Source organism: Juglans microcarpa x Juglans regia, chromosome 6S (assembly GCF_004785595.1).
Source record: "Juglans microcarpa x Juglans regia isolate MS1-56 chromosome 6S, Jm3101_v1.0, whole genome shotgun sequence".
In the NCBI taxonomy this organism is placed as follows: Eukaryota; Viridiplantae; Streptophyta; class Magnoliopsida; order Fagales; family Juglandaceae; genus Juglans; species Juglans microcarpa x Juglans regia.
Genome location: NC_054605.1, coordinates 21,493,014 through 21,514,441, shown reverse-complemented (window position 1 = coordinate 21,514,441; position 21,428 = coordinate 21,493,014). Strand labels below are relative to the sequence as shown.

General features: G+C 35.9%; 4 protein-coding genes across 4 annotated transcripts; 3 read left to right on the top strand and 1 right to left on the bottom strand.

Annotated features, from left to right (window-relative positions):
* Positions 1-395: 395 nt before the first annotated feature.
* Positions 396-2,265, top strand: LOC121237509 (lignin-forming anionic peroxidase-like). The gene is made up of 4 exons (XM_041134254.1): positions 396-840; positions 970-1,161; positions 1,436-1,601; positions 1,713-2,265. Exons 1-4 carry the CDS (start codon positions 625-627, stop codon positions 2,105-2,107), a joined length of 969 nt encoding a protein of 322 aa, XP_040990188.1. The 5' UTR covers positions 396-624; the 3' UTR covers positions 2,108-2,265.
* A 2,006-nt stretch (positions 2,266-4,271) lies between these two features.
* LOC121236465 (stigma-specific STIG1-like protein 1) lies at positions 4,272-4,818 on the bottom strand. Its single transcript, XM_041132893.1, has one exon. The coding sequence runs from the start codon at positions 4,746-4,748 to the stop codon at positions 4,272-4,274; it is 477 nt and encodes a 158-aa protein (XP_040988827.1). The 5' UTR covers positions 4,749-4,818.
* Positions 4,819-9,608: 4,790 nt separating this feature from the next.
* On the top strand, positions 9,609-15,355 carry LOC121236392 (splicing factor, suppressor of white-apricot homolog). Its single transcript, XM_041132810.1, has 4 exons — positions 9,609-10,133; positions 11,971-12,128; positions 12,604-13,392; positions 13,838-15,355. The coding sequence occupies exons 1-4, from the start codon at positions 9,875-9,877 to the stop codon at positions 15,263-15,265; spliced, it is 2,634 nt and encodes an 877-aa protein (XP_040988744.1). The 5' UTR covers positions 9,609-9,874; the 3' UTR covers positions 15,266-15,355.
* A 2,887-nt stretch (positions 15,356-18,242) lies between these two features.
* On the top strand, positions 18,243-19,716 carry LOC121236706 (mitogen-activated protein kinase kinase kinase 18). The gene has a single exon (XM_041133136.1). It carries the CDS (start codon positions 18,319-18,321, stop codon positions 19,714-19,716), a length of 1,398 nt encoding a protein of 465 aa, XP_040989070.1. The 5' UTR covers positions 18,243-18,318.
* The last annotated feature ends 1,712 nt before the right edge of the window (positions 19,717-21,428 follow it).

The following is a 21,428-nucleotide window of genomic DNA, read 5'->3' as shown; positions in this document are numbered from 1 at the left end:
ATCATTTATCACAAGTATTAATTAATGATTTGTCGTTACACGTGGCGGCGAAAAAAACAACACGGGTACTACTCATTCGTCCGATAAAACTTGATCAAGTCTCTAACCATATAAATTAAAGCTAGGGACGAATATTTGGTATTACGGTATTTAATTATGATGTGAGGGTGCGAAGAAAATCAGATGTGTACGTGCTGAAATATCCGTATACCATGCATCCACCATTCAATTATGACTTGATCGATTCTTTATACTAAAAATCCAAACACGACATTGAACAAAACAACGTGGACCATTTCATGCATGGAGGCTGTATGACTGTTACTGTACCGCTCCTCTGAGTTTTATGGTTTCTCCATTAATGTGAAGCCAATTATGAAGAACAGGTCGTAGACATCATCAGATCAAAGACCGTAACGAAGCGGCTGATCATCTTCTTTGATTTATTAGAACTATATATACGATAGGAGGCTTTTGCTTTTCCTCCATCCTCAATATTTATCCATCATTATATTCCTGATCATCGAGTGCATTTCCGTATATATCATTTCTATAATCTTGCTGCTTCGATTCCTCCATCACTAACAAGACTTGATTGGTTTTCTGTCTTAAAAGAAACTAATCATGGCCTTTACTAGTACTTGCACTTGCTTTATTTTTGCTATATTGTTGTTTCTCTCAAGCATGCAGTCCGAAGCACATTTATATTCTAAATTTTATGACCACACATGTCCAAAAGCACTTAGTACGATCCGGACAGCTACAAGGAGAGCCATTTCCCGTGAGCGTAGGATGGCAGCATCACTCATTCGACTCCATTTCCACGATTGTTTTGTCCAAGTAAGTAAAGTTTAGGAAGCCCTTAAAATTTTTAAGTTTGCGAAGCCTTTAAAATTGAATATCATAAGTTTGTGAAGCCCTTAAAATTGACGTTATCATTTTCATTAATTTTTCATTTTATTGTTGCAGGGATGTGATGCATCAATCTTGCTTGATGATGCACCCTCGATCTTGAGCGAGAAAAACTCGAGAATTAATGAAAATTCAATCAGAGGATATGATGTCATTGATGTTGTCAAGGCCCAAGTGGAGAGCATTTGTCCTGGCATTGTTTCATGTGCAGATATCGTTGCAGTTGCAGCTCGTGATGCATCTGTCGCTGTGAGTACTAGTAAATGTTTCATTTGCATTTCATGTATTCACTTTTTCCCGCAAAAGCTTTCTCGACATGTGGTTCATCTTCTTCTTCTTCTTCTTCTTTGAGTGGGTCACTCATGATCTCTCTTTGATTTCACTATCTAGTAATATGCTATTGTTTTATATATATATATATATATATATATATATATATATATATAATATATATCTAATGAACATATATATGATTAATCAACGTACTGATTGACAATTAACTAATTTCTGGCTACAAAATTAGGTTGGTGGACCAACATGGACGGTAAAACTTGGAAGAAGAGACTCTACCACAGCAAACGTCAACATAGTTGAGAACAACCTTCCAACGGCTAAAGATCCCCTTGAAAAGCTAATTAAGTTGTTTCATGACAAAGGTTTGAGTAAAAGAGACATGGTTGCCCTTTCAGGTTTGTGTCGGACTCTTTGATGATATATGGTAGATTATAAAGTACTTAATTATCATGTCATATTAATAATCAAGTGTAATATAGCTAAACGTACTCTTCTCTGAAATACAGGATCACATACAATTGGTCAAGCAAGATGTGAGACTTTTCGTGATAGGATTCACAACAATACAAGTGAAATTGATGCTGACTTTGCTAGAACTAGAAAGCGCAAGTGCTCACTTGATACAGATAGCAACGAGAATTTAGCACCACTTGATTTGGTGACACCTAATTCTTTTGATAATAACTACTTCAAGAATCTCATTAAGAAGAAGGGTCTTATTGAATCAGATCAAATACTATTTAGTGGAGGATCCACAGACAGCATTGTTTGGGAATATAGCAAGAGACCTTCAACTTTCGAAGCTGATTTTGCTGCTGCCATGGTGAGGATGGGAGATATCGATCCCATCACAGGTTTTAAAGGACAAATAAGAAAACGTTGCAATGTAGTCAACTACTAAGTTGTCATGAGCCAATGTAGCTGATATATAGTTCGTCATGCATTATTTATTTGTTTTACTTTATTTTTTGCATGGTGTGGCAATAATGTCGTAAATTCATCCTCAATTCTTCAATCGAATGAAGTGATCTAATGTTAGCGGGTGTAATATTTAAGATATGAGTTCCATCATACTCATTACATGATCGATCCTAGCTACTATATATACTCATTAATATTTCTATGATCGTCATGATGTCATCGATCGTTTTCAGGTTAAAATTAAAACAAGTAATACTGAGATCAATCATTCTTATATATAAATGACAATCATATACAGATCGGGCATGCATGTGATAGATCATCTGCATCATGTCAAGCAAAAAATTAAAACTCGTTAGAAGGAAAGACTTTGGTTGGGACTTAAAAGTGCAGAACAACACCATATCTCAATCGGCAAGTAATGAGAATTTAACAAGCTAATGGGAATCCAAACTAAAAATTTCCGGCCTAAAATACATGCATGCATTTGAACAATTACCTAGTTGCTATAGAAAAGCTGTACTACATATGTGAGCGTTTTGGAGTTGGAGGGGGCATGTCACATGTGGTCTCATGCACCAGCGACTTTAATTTGGGAAATACAATTAAATAAAATATGTATATATATATAATTAATGGCACGGTCTTTTTTGCTTCAAGCGAACTTGACTGTTTGCTTTTTATTTTTATTTTTTATAATTATAAACTTTTGCTCTCTCGAAGCGACTATTTATTTATCGAGGAAATGAACCAATTCCAAGACTAGCTAGTATAACTTGCATTTGCTTGCGAAACTGACAACGACCACGTGCCCCGATCATTTCTTATTATAATTAATAATAGTACTACTTTAGCTTGATTATCAAGCAAATTATATCTTATGAGGTGTCTTGAATTCTGATTGAACAGTGTAAGTATCGTAGGTTCGCTCGAGCGGAGGTTCATTCAGCTCGAGCGAAGTCAGAAAGAGAGCTTCGCTCAACATTCGCTCGACACTCAGCTCGAGCGAATTCAGACAGAGAGCTTCGCTCGACATTCAGCTCGAGCGAATTCAGACAGAGAGCTTCGCTCAAGTATCGCTCGACATTCAGCTCGAGCAATATCCAAGTCAGAGAGCTTCGCTCGACCCTCGCTTAACACCCAGCTCGAGCGAGTTCAGGCAGAGAGCTTCGCTCGACTCTCGCACAACTGTTGGCTTGAGCGAAGTGCAGAATATCTACGTTCGCTTGACACTCGCTCGACGTTCGCTCGAGCCAATGTTCACAAAAGTGAATTCTCACTTTTCTTATAAATATCAAACGGCGCCTCTTCTCTTCCAAGGACTTCAGAATTCATTTTTGCTCTTGTTTAGTGTTTTTCTTGAGAGAGAAGTCTAGAGAGAGTTTGAGAGATAACTTCCTTGTGAAGTTTTGTTGTATTGATCTGTACTCCATCTCTGTTGATAGTGAAATCTTCGATACTGACCCTACCAGTGGATGTAGGCTCATTTTGAGTCGAACCACTTAATTCTTAGTGTTATTTCTGTGTGATTGTCATCAATTTCTTTTGTTTAATTTCGCTACTATACTTCGAGTTAGTCTTAGCTACACTTATTCCCAATATTATATTCCATGCATGAGTACGTAGGGTCGCACAGGGCTTGGACTGCACATATATTTCGATATGTAATAAATTACCGGCCTTTTGTATTCAAATTAAAGCATTGATTGATTTGCAATTAAGAAAGAGTATAGCTAGCTAGCTAGCCCTAGATCCATTATTATTTCTATAGAAGACGACTATAACTTTAATAAAACGGCATGCTTTGTAACGTTTCGTTGTAATATAGATCATGTACATGATGTACTCCTAAATATGTTTATCTCTTACATTGAAAATATACATAACTTTGCACATTTTAATATGTGTAACGCCATCGACAGTCATGATCATGAATACATTTAGAACTTCAAACGTCGTCTTTGTATACTGTAGTACATTAATCATGATTTGTATTAATGTAAATTTGGAAAATTATTGACTATACATGATATAATTAATATTGTTTGAGAACCACCAAACATATGTGTGGTATTTTATTGTATTAATTGTGAATAAAATTCACAAGCCTCACAACCAATATTACTTGGACCGCACCTACTTAATTACGCATAATTGCACAATCCATAAAAGCAATATTCGCCTGTTTTGCAAGGGTGATTGCAGGAACCACAGTGCCTCTCGTCGTAAGCCACTTCCACGCACTCCCCTCTGCAACACTCGTCGGTATACTTGCACTTGTTCTTGCATGCACCGCAGTTGTCTTTGTCAGTGGACAAATCCACGCACTTGTTGTTGCAGCAGGTGTAGTTTGTGCCTTCTTTGACATAACATATTTCCTCGTCCTTGTTGCAGTGGTCGGCTGCATTTGGGTTCCTCTCCGCAAGGAAGCGACTCACCCTTTTTGAAGGCAATTGCAGTACTTTCTTTTCCTTAATGGGCAGCTCTTTCGGATAATCGTAAGAAGTCTCAGTGTGTGGAAAAGGCATCTTTTCCTCCACTTTGCCAATGCTTTTCATGGCCAGAGCAATGGACAAAGCCATGGTTATGGCGATGATCACGATGACCTTCACAACCACCATGGCTTTGTATCAGAGAGAGAGAGAGAGAGAGAGCTAGGTTGAGGCTTGAGAAGGTGGTCTAGGCTTGGTTTCTTTTTGAGAGAGAGCTATATAGCTTGTTGGTAGCAAATGGGGTGGAAGAGTCGGAGTTTATATATTAGGACTGAAGGAAGGGGTTGACCCGGACAAGGTGGTAAAAGGTGTATGGGGGGGAAGTTTTTGGGACGTGCTGCAAAGAGTGTTCAAGTTTTAGGGTTTAGATCTTACGAAACTTAATTTATAATAATCTGGGCACTCCTGCCAACTTTTTATTTACAGGGCGGCCCTTTCCGTATTGAAAGTTCTATCTTATCCTTCAAATATACTCTCTACATAAACGAAAGTCAAAGGTTGATCATGACCTTTTGCCATATATTGTTGATCTTTGGCGCTGATCATGGCAGGGTGCTCCCGTAATGCGAAAAATCAGCTTTACGACCTGAAGAAATATAAGCATGCATGCTGTCAGGGGAAGCAAAGAGGTCGGCCAGTTCATAGGAACTGCAAATTATAAGCAAACATGACACCGGGCCTTAACATATAGAGTAATGCATATAATTATAATGTGTATAAATACTATACAGTTATTTTTTAAAAAATAAGATTTATAATTAAAAAATTATTACTTTTTTATATGACTCTCATATTTATTTATTTATTTTAAAGTGATTATATGACATTTATGCACTCGTCACGGCTGTAACTATCACTTCTCTAACAATATATCGATGGTTTGACTTAAATGTGACATGTATTTTGTTAAATAAATCTTAAGCTCAAAGGTAGCGCGTGCCTATATATGTTGCTATGTTCAATCGATCTCACATTTATTTATTATTCTAGCCAAGTCAGCATGCAAGCAAACTATCGTGGAAGTTTTTACACTACACGTTTATTGTCTTTTTTCAGGTCACTTCATGTTAATTTATTGAATTACACGTATTCGGTCTACATCGATCGAGGCCTTAGAATGAAAGACTAGTACTCCCAATTAATTCCCAATATTTATATTTATGCATATAATTTATATGTGTGTAAGCTATCATGAGTGGTCAATCTTTTCATATAGCGCCCACCTTCTTATAAATAGCATTATATTGATCGATTTTAAATCTAAATCATATTATAAAAAAATATTTATATGTGATGAGTTATTTGCAGTAAAAATAATTATTTTATTACATATAATATTATTTTTCTTGTAGTATATATATAATTTTTCTATTATTGTGGAAAACTGTTATATATGGGAAATTGTTAAAAAAACAAAGAATTAATGAAGTACAATTTCAGTATAGGGTGGGAGGAATATTATTCAGGCCATGAATCTTGTAGACCAATGAGCAATTAATATGTAGATCTGAGACATTAATCACCATCATATATGACCTGATTTTCATGAAAAGTTGCTTTGATTTTCACGAAAGAGAAATCCCACACAAGTGCCATGCAACTACCAGTGTATCATGGGGATCTGAGATATGCGCTCGTTTATTTCAAGAGATTAGATGAGATGGATTGAGATTAAAATTAAAAAATTGAATAAAATATTATTAAAATATATTTTTTAATATTATTTTTATTTTAAGATTTAAAAAAGTTGAATTATTTATTTTATTTTATGTAAAGATTTGAAAAAGTTATAATGATGAAATGAGATCTTTTCTAAAAATAAACGAAGTCTTAATTAATTAATTACCTCAATGTATTATATATATGTACCCGATCGATAAGTACGTAGTTGATTTGATTTTGATCATGATGTCTAGTGTAAACATATCCCACATAATCTACACGATTGTATTGATCTTCCTCGTCTTTCAATATCCTCGGCTTTTAATTTTGAGATATATATATATATATATATATACACACACACCAGACATGATCATGTATAATTATCAAGGTTTAATAATCTATACGAAGATAATTATTTATGATGAAAATAGATTTATTAATTTTAATAAAAATTATTTTAATAAAAAATAACTAGTAACAAAAAAAAAAAATATATATATATATATATATATATATATTGTAATGATACGCTAGCTATATTCATCAAATGGTAGATCACGAGGTGTTATATATTACTTATCTTCATTCTTTGAAAACTGTTATATGTTTTCTCTTTTAATTTGTTAGAAGTAGATCATATATATATATATATATATATAAATGCTCGCTTTATTAATTTTTATATCCAGAATCTGAATGTACATGTTAGAGCATTGGCATTGACTTCATCAAAAGTCTAGTCAAATGTAAAATTTGATTAATTTTATCAAAATAGGGTTGCATTGGATTAGTCAAAGAGATAAGTATGAAACTTTGAGTTACAGTAAATGAATAAGTTTCTTCAAATTTAAAGGGCTACTATTCACTCATCAAATCTATTTTTTATTCACTTTTAATCTCTAAAAATTTTTTTTATTCACGTTTCATCTTCAACCGTCTTATAATAATAATGTAAGAATCAAATTAAATTATTAATTAACATATGATTAATGTAATTGTAAAATATGAAAAAAATAAAAATATTTTTATTAAAAAAATAATATTATATTATTATTTTGATGAATTCGATGGCTAATTCAATGTGGAGTTATGGCTAGGAAAATTTTAGATTTATAAAAATCATGTACTTTTCATCAAATTTTAGAGATAACTTTAATGAAGTCAATGCCAATGCTCTTATGTGTAAAATTTTCTGTCCGTTGATTTTAAAATAGTCAAATTTGATGTATCATTACCTATTTTATTATCGGTTTCGCTTATATTTTATTAAAATTTAATTGGGTATGCACTATTTAAAAGTAAACGGACAAGATTGAGAGATTAATAGAAAAATCAATTTATTTTTTCACTTAAATTAATCTTGTCCATTCAGTTTTGAACCTGATACATTCAAATTTTAATATTAATTGTAAGCCAAACCCACCATGTCTTTCAACCATAGCAATGTAGTTCAATCATTAATTTCCAGCCTTTTTTTTAATCTGGTACAATATTTGTTGTTAAAAAAACATTGTGACACATCTATGCAATCTTTCATTTTACAATCTTGACCTGATGATGATGGTGGACTAGTCCAATAGGAAGCACATCATGCGCTCCGGCCCTACGAAAGTATAGGCTTATGATTTTTGCATCAATTTGATAGACAAGTACTCCAAAAAAATATATATGTGAGTTTTTTTTTTTTTTAATAAAAATGACTATTGCGATGATAAAAAATTTATTGTAGTAGAAAATTATCATTTTCATTGTAAATAATTATATGCAGATAGGTTTTTTTTTTTTTTGTAGTATCTACATCGTTTATATTAGTAATCAAATTTTTAGAGTTTTGTTATACCAAAACATAAACTTATAATTAGGATAAATCTCATATATGTATAAGTGTATATACAATAACTTACATCAAAAGGCTATTTTGAAAAAAGAAATATACTTCACAAAAAAATATAGATTTGTAATGAATAATTAAAGAAAAGGCCATGATATTAAAAAAAAAAAAAAAAGGCATGATATCCAAAATTCTAAAAAGGATTTATTACTAAATTGTGTTTTATAAAGACTATAAACAAATCATTATTTTAGATCTTCTATACATTAATACAAAGAGTTGGACGAGTTAAAACAATGAGTTTACAGCTGAGCACTGACAATGTCATAGTTAGAGTGCCCTACCTTCGACTTTGTTAGAGGTCGAATCCAACCTCTGACTCCAATTTGCATAGCTTTCGATCCGACTCTGACAAGTCATTGGAGTGGAGTCGGATTTGGGCTTCTTTATTAGGCATTTTTTCTTAGTCTGTTTAAAATTTCAATTTGACAATCTTGAACTCTCACTAATTAGATTTTGGCTTATAGGTTTCAGTTTGTAAAAAAAGTATTTTTCAATTTCAAATTTTATTAAAACATAACCAAAATTGAAAGAATAAATCATTGTACAAATTAATGTTATTATACATTAATATTATATGTTAATGTTTATATATTAGTATTATATATTATTATATGTTAATGTTTATACACTAGTACTACATGTTATTATAAATTGATATATTTGTGTTTATACATAATATATACATTAGTAATAAATGTTACTATACATTAGTTATTATATAAGAGTTTTGATAGGGATCAACCACTGTAGTAGTGTGCAATTTTGCACACCCTACGTGGCAATCTTTTATTTATTTATTTTTATGCAAAACGTATCATCATCTCTCTCATCAGCTCTTTCTCTCTTATCGGCAGCTCTCTCTCTCTCTAATCAGTTCTTTATCTCATTAGTGGCTCTCTCTCTCTCATCTCGGGTCTCTCTCTCTCATCTTGGGTCTCTCTCTCTCATTAGTTCTCTCTCTCTCATCCTTGAGTCTCTCTCTCTCATCGGGTCTCTCTCTCATAGCCAGTGGTATTTCGAATTCAGGGGCTTTGTGTGAGTGGTTTGGATCATGTCACGTAGGGTGTGTCTCATTGTCTTGACTGCTCCCAAATAGTTGCTGCTCCCCAAATTATTTCATTATATAATTAGTATTACATGTTATTATATATTAGTGTTTATACATTAGTTGTTATTATACTTAGTGTTACATGGTAGTAATAGTTAATAGTGTGGTGTTTATATATACTAAATTATTATTAGTCAATTTATATTATAGTATAAATATATTATTTTATAATAATTTACTCATGCTAGTATATTATTAAATTTAAACAACTATATAAGTTTTAATTATATAAAAAATATATAATTAATATATACAAAATATATATGTTTTTATAAAATATATATAATATCAGAATCGGAATAAGAGTGCGAGACAATCGAAATTGGAGGAGAGTCGAGCGGAGCCGGACTCGATACGGAGTCGGAGTGGAAAAGGGAGTCGAATTTTCGAATTTAAACAAAAATAAATCCGTTTCATAAAGCAGCTTTACCATTTAACAGATTTTTATATATTATAAAATTCTTTTTTTAACGAAACCCAACCCCTTAGAATTTCGCAATTCCCAGAAAACGTAGGGCTTCTTCCGACCCTCTCTCTCTCTCTGGATCCGCTACGCAATCGCTGATACAATCGGAAAGTCCAGAGCTGATGGATCTTGAGGTGGTGGGGCGCCACGCCCTGCTCTTCGACGACGACGCCACTGCCGCCTTTACCAACTCCAGCGATGCGCTTGTCGAGTGGAACGGGCTGTCTATCGACCGCTATGACGTTCGCCACCTCCTCCCCAGTCCTCCGCCGCCACGTAAGCCCCGCCGCCAATATACCGAAGATCCCTCCCTCGGCTCGGAGCTCGATCACGAGCGGTATCTTGATTTACCTTCACCGGGCGACGATGAACAAGAACTAGGTATATCATCATCGTCATCATCACAAGTTCTGATTAATTACTGTTGCTTAAAATTAGAGGAACTTCCTCTCCTCATTTTTTTTGAATTGTTGAAATTTTCCGTCTGTTTGCTGTGAAAATGGACTCAGCAGGAAAGAAGTAAGGTTTAACGTCATGTATTAGCGAAAATGTTATCTTTTTTTCTTTTCAAATTGCATTTCACGTTCAAGTACGATTTCCATTCGAATGTTTTGGGGTTGAGAGAATGGAAGAAGACGAGGGAAATAGGATGTTGGATACTGTGATTCACGTCACTGTTTTTTTCTTTAGAAGGGGTGAAATTTTGGCTCAGCTCTTTCAAGTCTATACATCTTACAGTAAAGCTTAGATTTACCATTTGTTTTCGTTTTTATTTTTTATGTTAAGCTGAGCACTCTCATTGGAATAGCAAAGCCAAATCCAAAATTTAGCTAATATGGCATAAATTTGCCTTTCCTATTTCATTCACATCCAATTTACACATTGGATTATCTATTTATTCATTATTTAATAATTAAATCATATTAAAATAATTATTATTTTATTTTTTTAATTAATTAATTTTTATCATATTTTAGTATTTTACTAATCTACCAATTATTCGTTAATTACTAATCATATTCTAATTAAATTTTGGTTAAAAATCATATTTTCAATGGTCATTTAATGCTAATAACCACAACCGTCTAATTAAACTCATTTAAAATTCAAGATAACTGTCTTAATTACAAATCAAATTTCTATAAAGGGACTTTTCGTTTGTGATAGGAAATGTATAGAAGAGAGAGTGTTCCAAAAGTAATAATAAAAAAAGTATTTGGTTGATCTACAGTGCATATCAAATATGACTTTTGTTTTAGATATACTCCAACCGTTCAAATACTTTGCATAATCCAATGCGGGCCGTATTTTGTTCCAATAGCTCCCAACATGCAATTTTTTTTTTTTTTGACCTTTGGCTAATCCATTGAGGTTGCTTAGTCCAGAAGCTTTTTTAGGCTTCGTTGATCAAACTGATTCAAAAGTTTTATTTTTTAACTTTTTGGTTTTTATTCCCATCGATAGTCAGAAATATGATTTTAATTTATATTAATGATTTAACCAAGGAGTAAAATCTGAATGTCCACGTGAGGTGGCGGTTTATCAAATTCGAACTAATTACATTGTTTCTTTATGTGGTGCATGGTTAACCAGATCGTCTTTTTGGCTTTAAATCAAAATCTGGAGTGCCCTGTTTAATTATTGTTTGATTGTTTTCGACCATTTCGATGTTGTTAACTTGTCATACTGAAGTTCGGGGTGGACAAAAAGATGATTCTTTGGGTGGAGAGGAGAAAAAGTTCGGAGAGGACAAGGCCAACCAAGTAGTTTTATTTATTGGTGCCTCATGGGTCTACTCATGCACTAAGCTTTAGAACTTAATTTTTAGGTAATACACATTCTTTGGGTTACTGGCCATAGTGCCCCCTTTGATATTATGTGCTTGGATAAATAGGATATTTCTGCAAAGTGCGAGTTTCTTTCAGAGGGGAAGCATTAGTTTAGTGTTCTCTATTTTCTACTGCAATTGTGCTGGGTGATGGGGGGCTAGTGTCTTGTTTGTATCAACATTATGCTTTTTGCAAAAAATTTCCCGATTTGCAGGATGGTATAGTTTGCCACAGTTTCATATCTCAGAGAGACAAGTAAGAATATTCTCACCTCTCTTTAGTTTCTTGTCAATGCTAATGCCTTTTCTCCTAGATGTATTTTCTGAGACTCTCTTGGGTAAAAGTTCGTGCTACTGTTTGATTTTAAATATATTTTCTTCTGTTTCCAGATTTGCAAGAGGGTCCCAAACCAGTGGATACTGGTGGCTATCGTGCTGTTGCCTTTTCCTATGGGAAGAGTAATGAATCCATTGAGGAAAATAACAACGATGCTGATTCTGGTTTTCGTCCACCCTTCCAAGTACCAGAGAGCTTACTTCAAAACTTAGTAAGTATCTGCCTTGTATACTCTGTTCACCTTTTTGCCTTTCCTAATATAATCTGGATAGAATCACTTTTTTGATCTTAACCGCTGTGGCCAAATGATAATCGTCTAAGATGCATGTGTTATGCTAAGGCTTATCGTGTCTAAGTTTCAGATACTCGGAGCAGGGACAGAGTTGTGACACAAGGTTGCCATCCGGGCAACTTTTTTTCCTTTTGATGTCATGAAAAATGGGCCATGCAGGGCTCTTTACTGCTTGGCAGCAAGTTGGATGAGACATGTCTTCAAACAGAAAGCAAGTTGGATGAGACATATCTTCCTAGACTTCTGTTTGTTGCTCTTTATGTTATCTGTGTATATGTGAGACTTGATGAGTTAATATTGGGGTTGTTTAGTATAATTCTATGTTTCTGTACACTTCGCAATTGCAAAATTCACTATATTGAGAAAGAAACCTTGTATTTGTTTTGTTTTCCAGCCACCAACGGAGAAGTTACATCAGATTATTGCAAGAACCGCTGTGTTTGTTAGCAAACATGGTGGTCAGTCAGAAATTGTTTTGAGGGTCAAACAGGGGGACAACCCAACATTTGGGTTTTTGATGCCTGATCATCATCTCCATGCCTACTTTCGGTTTCTTGTAGATCACCAAGAACTTTTCAAGCCTGACAGTGGTAGCAAATCTCTAGAAGAAAAGAACATTGCTGATTCTGGGCCTGATCATTCTGGTGGTGCTTTATCTATTCTTGGTTCTGTATACGGGTCTGGAGAGGATGAGGATGGTACAACTGAGGATGTTCCTGAATCTGAGGAAGCTGTTGATGTTGGTAATGCAAATGTTTCTAATGGGTCGGAACAGGCAGAACCTTATGTTAATGCAATGGGGAAAGATGAGGTGGTTGCCAAGAGTTCATTTTCTATTATGAAAGAAAAAGCTCCTATCATAAAGCGAAATCGTTTCATCAGTACAGTTGGAAATACTAGTGGGAATAAAAATGAAGGTGATGCCTTGAATGCACTTTCGACTGCTGGGGACAAGTCACAGACGTCTTTGCCAAGGACATCCAAGGTTGAGGGTCCTATTGTGGAGCCTCCATCTGATTTAAAGAGAGTTGTTGACAAGATAGTTGAGTTCATCCTAAGAAATGGTAAAGAATTTGAAGCTGTTTTGGTTGATCAGGATAAAAAACATGGAAGATTTCCGTTCCTTCTGCCATCTAATCAATACCATGCTTACTATTTAGAAGTCCTTAAGAAAGCTAAAGAGGTTTGTTTCTCTGTTCCTTCGGCTGTAATGGGTTTAGGCTGTTAACATGAGATTTATATTGCTAAGTATAAGTTTATGGATTTTCCTTTTGCAACACCATACAAAAGGAAGAATATGGTCCAAGCATGATGTGTTACAACAGATGTTGATAAATATGTTACTTGCTCTATTTAGCGCCAAAGTTTGGTTTGTAAGTAAGTTTTGAGGTTTGTTGTAATGCTACTGTTGCCAATCTTGTTGAGTTTTATTGCACTCGTCACAATATATTGACTTGTGGACGCATATCAGCACTGACCATAGTCTGTGGGGTTTTCTTTGAACATTGCTATTGTAGTCAACTTTTTGAAATTCAAGAAAATCAAAAGATATCAAGTCAGAAACACTCAGGTACATTCGTCTGATCTTCTTTGCTCACTAATATCTTTTTTCGGTCCTTTGTTTTCAGTCTAAGCTACCCGGCAAGGCCTCTGTTTCTGAGAAGCATGATTCAGTGGGGCATGGGGTGGACAAGAAAACTGCTTCTTCAAAAGAAGGTGATACTCTTTCTGGAGGATCTGCTAGTCATGATATACCATATAATTATGACAAGAAAGAGAAGTTTAAGATGGTAATTGGAAAGTCCAAGAAGGATGGGCAGGATCCGCCTTCCAAAGCCACTGAGCCACAAATTGATGCAGCTTCTACTGCAGCAATTCTTCAGGCTGCCACAAGGGGTATTAAGAATGCTGGTTTAGAATTTTTCCCTAGGACATCACTAAATAGTAGCGGTCGAGGCCTTAGCATTGAGGGTGGGCGTACCTCAAGCTTTGGGAGTCTCCAATCATCTCAACCTCAAAAGTCCATTTCAAAGCCCGGTCAAATGGGAGATCCTAATGTTTCTGCCCCTGTTGCCAAGGCCATTGCAGAGACAGCTGCTATTGCGGCTGCAAGTGAGGCTGACTCCTCTGAAGCATGCTTGACAAAAGAGCAGAAGCTGAAGGCCGAGAGATTGAAGCGTGCAAAGATGTTTGCAGCCATGATAAAGACTGGAGCTGCACCCATGAAAACAGAACCCTTGCGTGGCTTATCAGCAGAACCACCTGCTTCTGGAATTTCTGGATCAGATGCTGACTTTGAAAATCTTGTGGGCAAAGAAAGAGAAGGCAGTTCGGTTCCAATGGATGTTGATACTTCAGATAAGACTGAGAAGTCTGATAAGAAAAGTTCTGTTGATGAATATAATGAACGGCGGTCAAAGAGGAGTTACCGTTCCAGATCTAAAAGACATGAACAAGAAGAAGAGGAGGAAAAAGAAGAAAGAGAAGAGGAATATAAAAGGGCTCACAAGCACTCGAGGAAGAAGCACCGATCTCAACGGTCTTCACACCATAATAGGGACAGGCATAAGCACAGGAAGAGACATTCCTCTTCTGAGGACACTGATTCTCGACATGTGCATAACTATGATGACTCTTTAGATGAGGAGCATCGGCGCTCTAGTCATCAGCATAAGCACGATGCTCTCTCTGAAGATGAGCGTCTACCTTCTAAACATCATCGTAAACATGCTAGCTCCTCTGATAATGAGCATAGACATTCTCGACGTCGGCGTAAGCATCATAGCTCTAGTTCTGATGATGAGCATGAACATCGAAGAAGATCTGTCAGGTATAGAAAATCCCAACCCGAAGAAGTGGACTTGGAGGAAGGGGAGATCCTTACAAAGTCAGATCAATCACAAGCCAGTCAAGGTAAGGGTGCTAGCCGGGAAGCTTCTGTTGAAGTGTCAAAATCATATCGAGATGGAAGGGCCCCATCTCGGCCCTCGGAAACCACAGAAGTTTCTGATGACCTTAGAGCCAAAATCCGAGCCATGTTAATGGCGACCTTGTAATTAGCAGCATGCATTTTATTTTTCCTTTTCTTTATCCAGTAATTGTAACAGTTTTGATCAAAGTAGTATTAATTCGATAATATTTGTAAATGTCCTTGCCATAACAGGGATCCAGACTCTGAATCCTGTGCGTCAAGGGTCTGGCCTAGGCTCTAAATTTTTGGCCAAGGCTAGAAATTTTTTACTGCCAAGAGATAGCGAATTGAATGTATGGGCTGTAGAAGAAGATTAAACCAGCTTCTATAAGATAAGCGGCAGCTAGCTGGTGGATTTAAGATTCTTGTCAGAAAACTGAATATGATCCACCCGCATCTCATTTTTTCCAAGTCCAGAACCTTTATTCTCATCTTTAACATCCTACCAAGATATGGTTGGCCAAATTTTCAAGCGAATTCTTCGGACGTCATTGAATTTCTTCAGACATGGGGTGTGCTCTTGCGGTGACATTTGCCGGAGGAGAGGGATAAGCTAGTATTCCTTATATGAGTAATGTTATATACAGTCATGAAGTGCGCAAGTGCTTGCAGTTATTTTGAAAAAGAGTGAGATCTATTATTAAAAAATTAATTTTCTTTTCATGTGGATCTCGTATTTATTAACTTTTTTTAAAGTGATTGTGCGGTACTTGTTCACTCACGACTATATCTATCATTTCTATTTTTCTATTGTCTTGTGAGGTCCACGCGTCGACACAGATGTGAGTGAGTTCGCACCCTGTCTCGCCCAGCGACAATCTGACTGGCTTTGCTTGTGCACAGTGAGATAGGGCCGTGGGATGATGAATGTGAAGGAAGATAGGCTCGTGGGATGATGAATGTGGAATTTATTCCTTTAATTCCCGGAAGTTAGATTTGAATGTAATTGTCGGTGGCGTGACTGATGAAATTGAAGAGCATCTGACATGAAGTATATATATCGAGCACAATGATGAAAAGCTCAGCAAGGACGAGAAACTGGCAAAACATTGAATGGTAGAATTAGTTTCAGATTATAATCCGTAGGAAGTTAGTTTTGAAAGTAATTAAATTGGTTGTGGAAATTAATGAACATTTATCGAAGAGTTAAATGTGGGCAAGTTGAAACCTGCAATTTAATGGGATTCTACCAAGGAATCATCATGCACGAGTTGAAAAAAGCTCATGCAACCCATAAATAAACAATAGAAACCATGTGAAACTCAAAACTCGTGCAACTTTAATATAAATGCAAAACGGCTTAAGAGGGTCGTGTATTAATGACATTTGTCCTCCCGAGTCTCGAGCATCTTAGTACTCATGAAGAACAGCTTGTGGTTTTTTTGTTTGATATATGTGTCTGTACATGGGCATTGTGAATGAGTAGCGCATTTGCATCGAGAGTGTGATGAAGATGGAAATGCCAAGGATCATAGGGTTGTCCCCATCTCTCTGCCCTAGCTTGGATGCATTATGAGACCGGCCAGTAGGCCGTAGCTGAGCAGTTTAACATTTTCTGCTTGGCCAGCTGTTTGCTGTTTGTCCAGCATGGTACGTATAGCTGTTGTAAGTAACTGGTGTCGGGCACAGCCACATTAACTGACATGTTCACCGACATTAATCAGGTGGAAGTTACTCAACAGACATCAATTTTTACAGGGCGTTATAATAATAAGTTTACAATATTCTTGTCAAATTTACGTTGTGGAAGGAAGGGCAGAAAACCAGGCTTTTCACATTTGGTATTCGGTTGGACGCGACCGCCGTGCGCGCATTGATCTAATGCAAAAGCTGACTTTTTGTGGACTACTTTGTGAACATATTCAGAATCCTTTACTTTCTGTTCGTGGTCTTAACTCTTTGTGCTTAGCTTTTACTTCAATTACTTCCATGAAGAGGCAAAACATGCAGCTCGTGGATCTTTCATATAGATTCCATTCCGTCTACTTTATACGCGCTTATCCCTAAATTCTACAAACCAAATTCCTCCAATTTGACATTGAAAAGTTTTTGTGCTAAGTTTTCTTGGTTTCTCATTGTTATAAAATTAAGAAAGAATGCTTTATTTAGACTTTGTCTCACAAAGTAAACATCATCATCATCAGGTAATAACAGAGGTTATAATGTAGAGTTTAAGTTTGTAGTTGAAGGTTACATTAACATTTCACTTGGTACATCCATATTAGTTTAAGGTTGCGATTGGATGTTGAGCCGAATTGAATTTTCTATAAATAATAGTGAGTTGAGATAGTAAAGTGAGTTATGTGGGGCTCACCTAAACTAAGTTTAGATGTGTTTGGATTTTAAAATGAGTTTAGATATATTTATGAGAAATTAAAAAAAATTGTGTGTCTTATATATAAAGAGGTTTTGAGTTTAGTTGAGTTGAGATGATAAAATATTGTTAAAATATTATTTTTTAATATAATAATTTTAAGATTTAAAAAAATTAAATTATTTATTATATTTTATAATAAAATTTTAAAAAATTATAATAATAAGTTAAATTGAATTGAATCAAACGAAAGCTGAGTGCAGCATGACAACCAAACCAGCCCTTAAGTTTGTGCGGAAGACAGCCCAATTAGAAAAGCCGCCAGTTGTACTTGGCATTGGCGTCAGCCGCCGCAAAGTCACTTATCTGGTAAATATGATTTAATATTCTTGGTAATATCCCACCAAACAGCGCAATCTATGCACATTCTCACGTGTAACCATGTGGGATGGCTTTATTCGAAGACGGCAAAGGCTGTCATCTCCCTGCTCCTTTTGCCACGTGGTATACTCTCCCACTCTCCTTCACAGAATCTTCAATCTTCGAAATAAAGAGACTGGAAAAATAAAAGTTGCAGTTAAATAATTTACACTGGCCAACTACCAACTCTTGCATTTTATTTTTATTTTTATTTTTATCATTTTTATTTTTATTTTTATCTTTTGTGTTCATACCAAAGCCGAAGAGACAAAATTCACTTATAAATTTGAACCATAGCCTTCCCATTTGCATGAAACCCACCAAACCGGCCATTTACAAAACCCATATTTCTTCATCCCTTTCTCTCTCTCTCTCTCTCTAATATCCCTTTGTGCCCTCTTTACATGGAGTGGATTAGAGGGCCAATAATAGGGTGCGGCTCCACCGCCACCGTATCGCTGGCCACTGTCGTCCAGTCGGGCGAGCTCTTTGCGGTCAAGTCCACCGAGCTCTCTCGCTCCACGTTCTTGCAGAGAGAACAGCGTTTTCTCTCTCAACTAAGTTGTCCTCACATGGTTAAGTACAAGGGCTTTGATATTTCATACGAAGGTAACAAGCCTATGTACAATCTTTGCATGGAGTATGTACCTGGTGGCACGCTTTTCGATGCAATTCAAAGGCACCTAGGAGGCCGGCTAGACGAGGCTTTGATCAGAGCGTACACTAGGCAAATTTTGCAAGGCTTGGAATATCTTCATGCATTCGGGTTGGTACATTGTGATATAAAGAGCCAGAACATCCTGATAGGCAAAGACACTTCCAAAATTGCTGACTTGGGCTGCGCTAAATTGGTCGGAAACGTTGCTGGCAATGGAGATCCTGCCATCTCACCAATTTGCGGTACACCAATGTTCATGGCCCCGGAAGTGGCGCGAGGAGAAGAGCAGGGTTTTCCAGCTGACATATGGGCTCTTGGATGCATGATCATTGAAATGGCTACTGGTAGTACCCCTTGGCCGGAGATGAATGACCCGGTGTCAGCTCTCTACAGGATTGGATTTTCCGATGATGTGCCGGAGCTTCCGAGGTGTTTTTCAGAGAATGCTAAGGACTTTTTGACCAAGTGTTTGAGGAGAGATCCAAGGGAGCGATGGACAGCTAAGGGGCTTCTTGGGCATCCATTTCTTACGGAAATCGATTCTCACACTATGGAAGCTAAGCAGTTCACTGCGGTATCTCCGAGTAGTGTATTGGAACATGGTTTTTGGGATTCATTGGAAGTATTGGAATGTCCAAGGAATCAGTTTCATGAAGGCACTTCGTCCAATTCTCCAGCTGAAAGGATCAAGGGGTTGATTGAAGGGACAGTGCCATCAGTTTCATGTGTGCCCAACTGGAGTTGGGATGAAGATTGGGTCACGGTGAGAAGCAACGGCATAGAGGAAAATGAGAAGTTCTCAGGCCAATTGGATATGTTCTTGGAAAATGAAGATTCAGTTGGAACAGCATCTGTCATGGGCCTAGGTACTCGGTTAGAATACTTTTTTGGCAGTATAAGTACTATTAGCAGTATTATTAGTATTAGGAGAGGCTCTGTTCTTAAGGATGATATTGTATTGAAAATTCCAAATTCCGAAACTGAAAATGAGAATTTTTGTATACTTCCAACTCAATTATTATCTCATTTGAATCCTAAACCCATTCAATGTAATCTTATCTTGTTTCTGCAAATATACTTGCTCTACAATCTCTCCTCTGGACCTCCGGTGGCGCGAGGGACCGACTTTGAGCGAGTCCTGTAGCGGGTCAATTTCTGTTTTTGCGATTTGTCTATGTATCTGTGCAGAAGAGACTTTAGATAGAAAATTTAAGAGGTCAATGTTGGGTTCCTGACCCTTTCACGAATCCGTCCTTTTGTGGGTCATTTTTTAACCAGATCCACAATCACGAATTTCTCACCTTTTTTTTTAAAGTATCGCCTCACATATATACAAGTTGGTAGCAGCAAGAGATCACCTCTCAAAGTGCGGCTGCCACAATCCCTTGGTGGCATAATGAGTACTTAGCGAGACCAGATCATGTATTGGAATCAAGAAGAAGTCACTTAAATTCATGGCTTCCTAATTCACAGTGAAGGCATTGACCATTCCCACCATTAACAATAGCGGATTGAACTAAGTCTAAAGACTCAGAATGGCCAAATGAACCAGAAAATGCGCGCATGCATGAATGGTGTTAATACATACAAAAATGTAAAACCAGCTGTCTCCTCGATCGCTTTTATGGAGAGTAGGTTGCAAGCATCTTTCCAACATAAATCTATTCTTTTGACATGTAGAGTGTTATATATAGATCTCATCTGCCCAACAAGAAATTCTCTCTTCATTGTTTAGTTTTTTTTTTTTTTTTTTTTTTAAATGGTAAAACTCTGAACCAAGTCTAATCATTTGTCTCTTGCAACCGAAGCGATGGCGTGCGTAGAAGGGAGACTAGAGTGTGTGTGAGTGAACATTATTCTAATCTGAAACGCTAGACTTTGAACCAAGTCAATTTAAACTAAGTCAATTTATCCTAATCTGAAATGCTAGACTTTGAACCAAGTCAATTTTAATTAACAGATCAACTTCTTTCCATTCAACTAAAGAAACTTCCCGTACGAACAGAAGAGAATTTGGGGAGGCAAGTGGGAGCTCAGTATTATGTTATATATATATATATATATACACACACACACTTACTAGGCAGAGCAACGTGCTACCTAGTTTTATGAAATGATTATTTATAAAAAATAATATATATTTTATAAAAATGATTGACTTCACTTAATAATTTAAGGCATAGTGGAGAAAATAAAAACATTAGTTCAAAATATCATACAATTCAATACATGTTTATAACATCCATAATTTTAGCAAAGCTTCCTGCGATAAGTTTAATAAAAGTCCAACAAAAACAATAGTTCAAAATATGTGTCGTTTGATGTTTGTATTATGATTCATCATTTTGTGTCAAAGATACATACCGTGGTTGGAAAATACTTTGGTTTTTACAATGGTAACAAATGAATCTATCATTGTAATCATGGCCAATTATTTTTTTACATCCAATACATGTAAAAATATAACTGGCGCAAGTCAACCACCATTATTTTTGTCTTAATCTAAAATTTTGTTTTCTATATTATATTATAAACACATTTTTAGATGAAGTGATTGTATAAATATTTTAATTTATTAGTAATAATAAGATTTTACCTCTGTTAATTACAAACTTTTTATTAATTCAGTGACATCAGAATTCTTACTAACAAATTCTTCCTATACCATCACTGATACAAGTGATTCATTATTAATCCAATGAAATGGTGCTAGGTAGCCCAGAAATATGACATTTTAATTTGTATTTTATTGTGTTGGACCAAATAAAATTCATAAACCCACATACAGCAGCATCGCCGTAAACCATGTACACAACCTGCACCACCACGGCCAACTCTTCCTCTGTTTTTCTATTA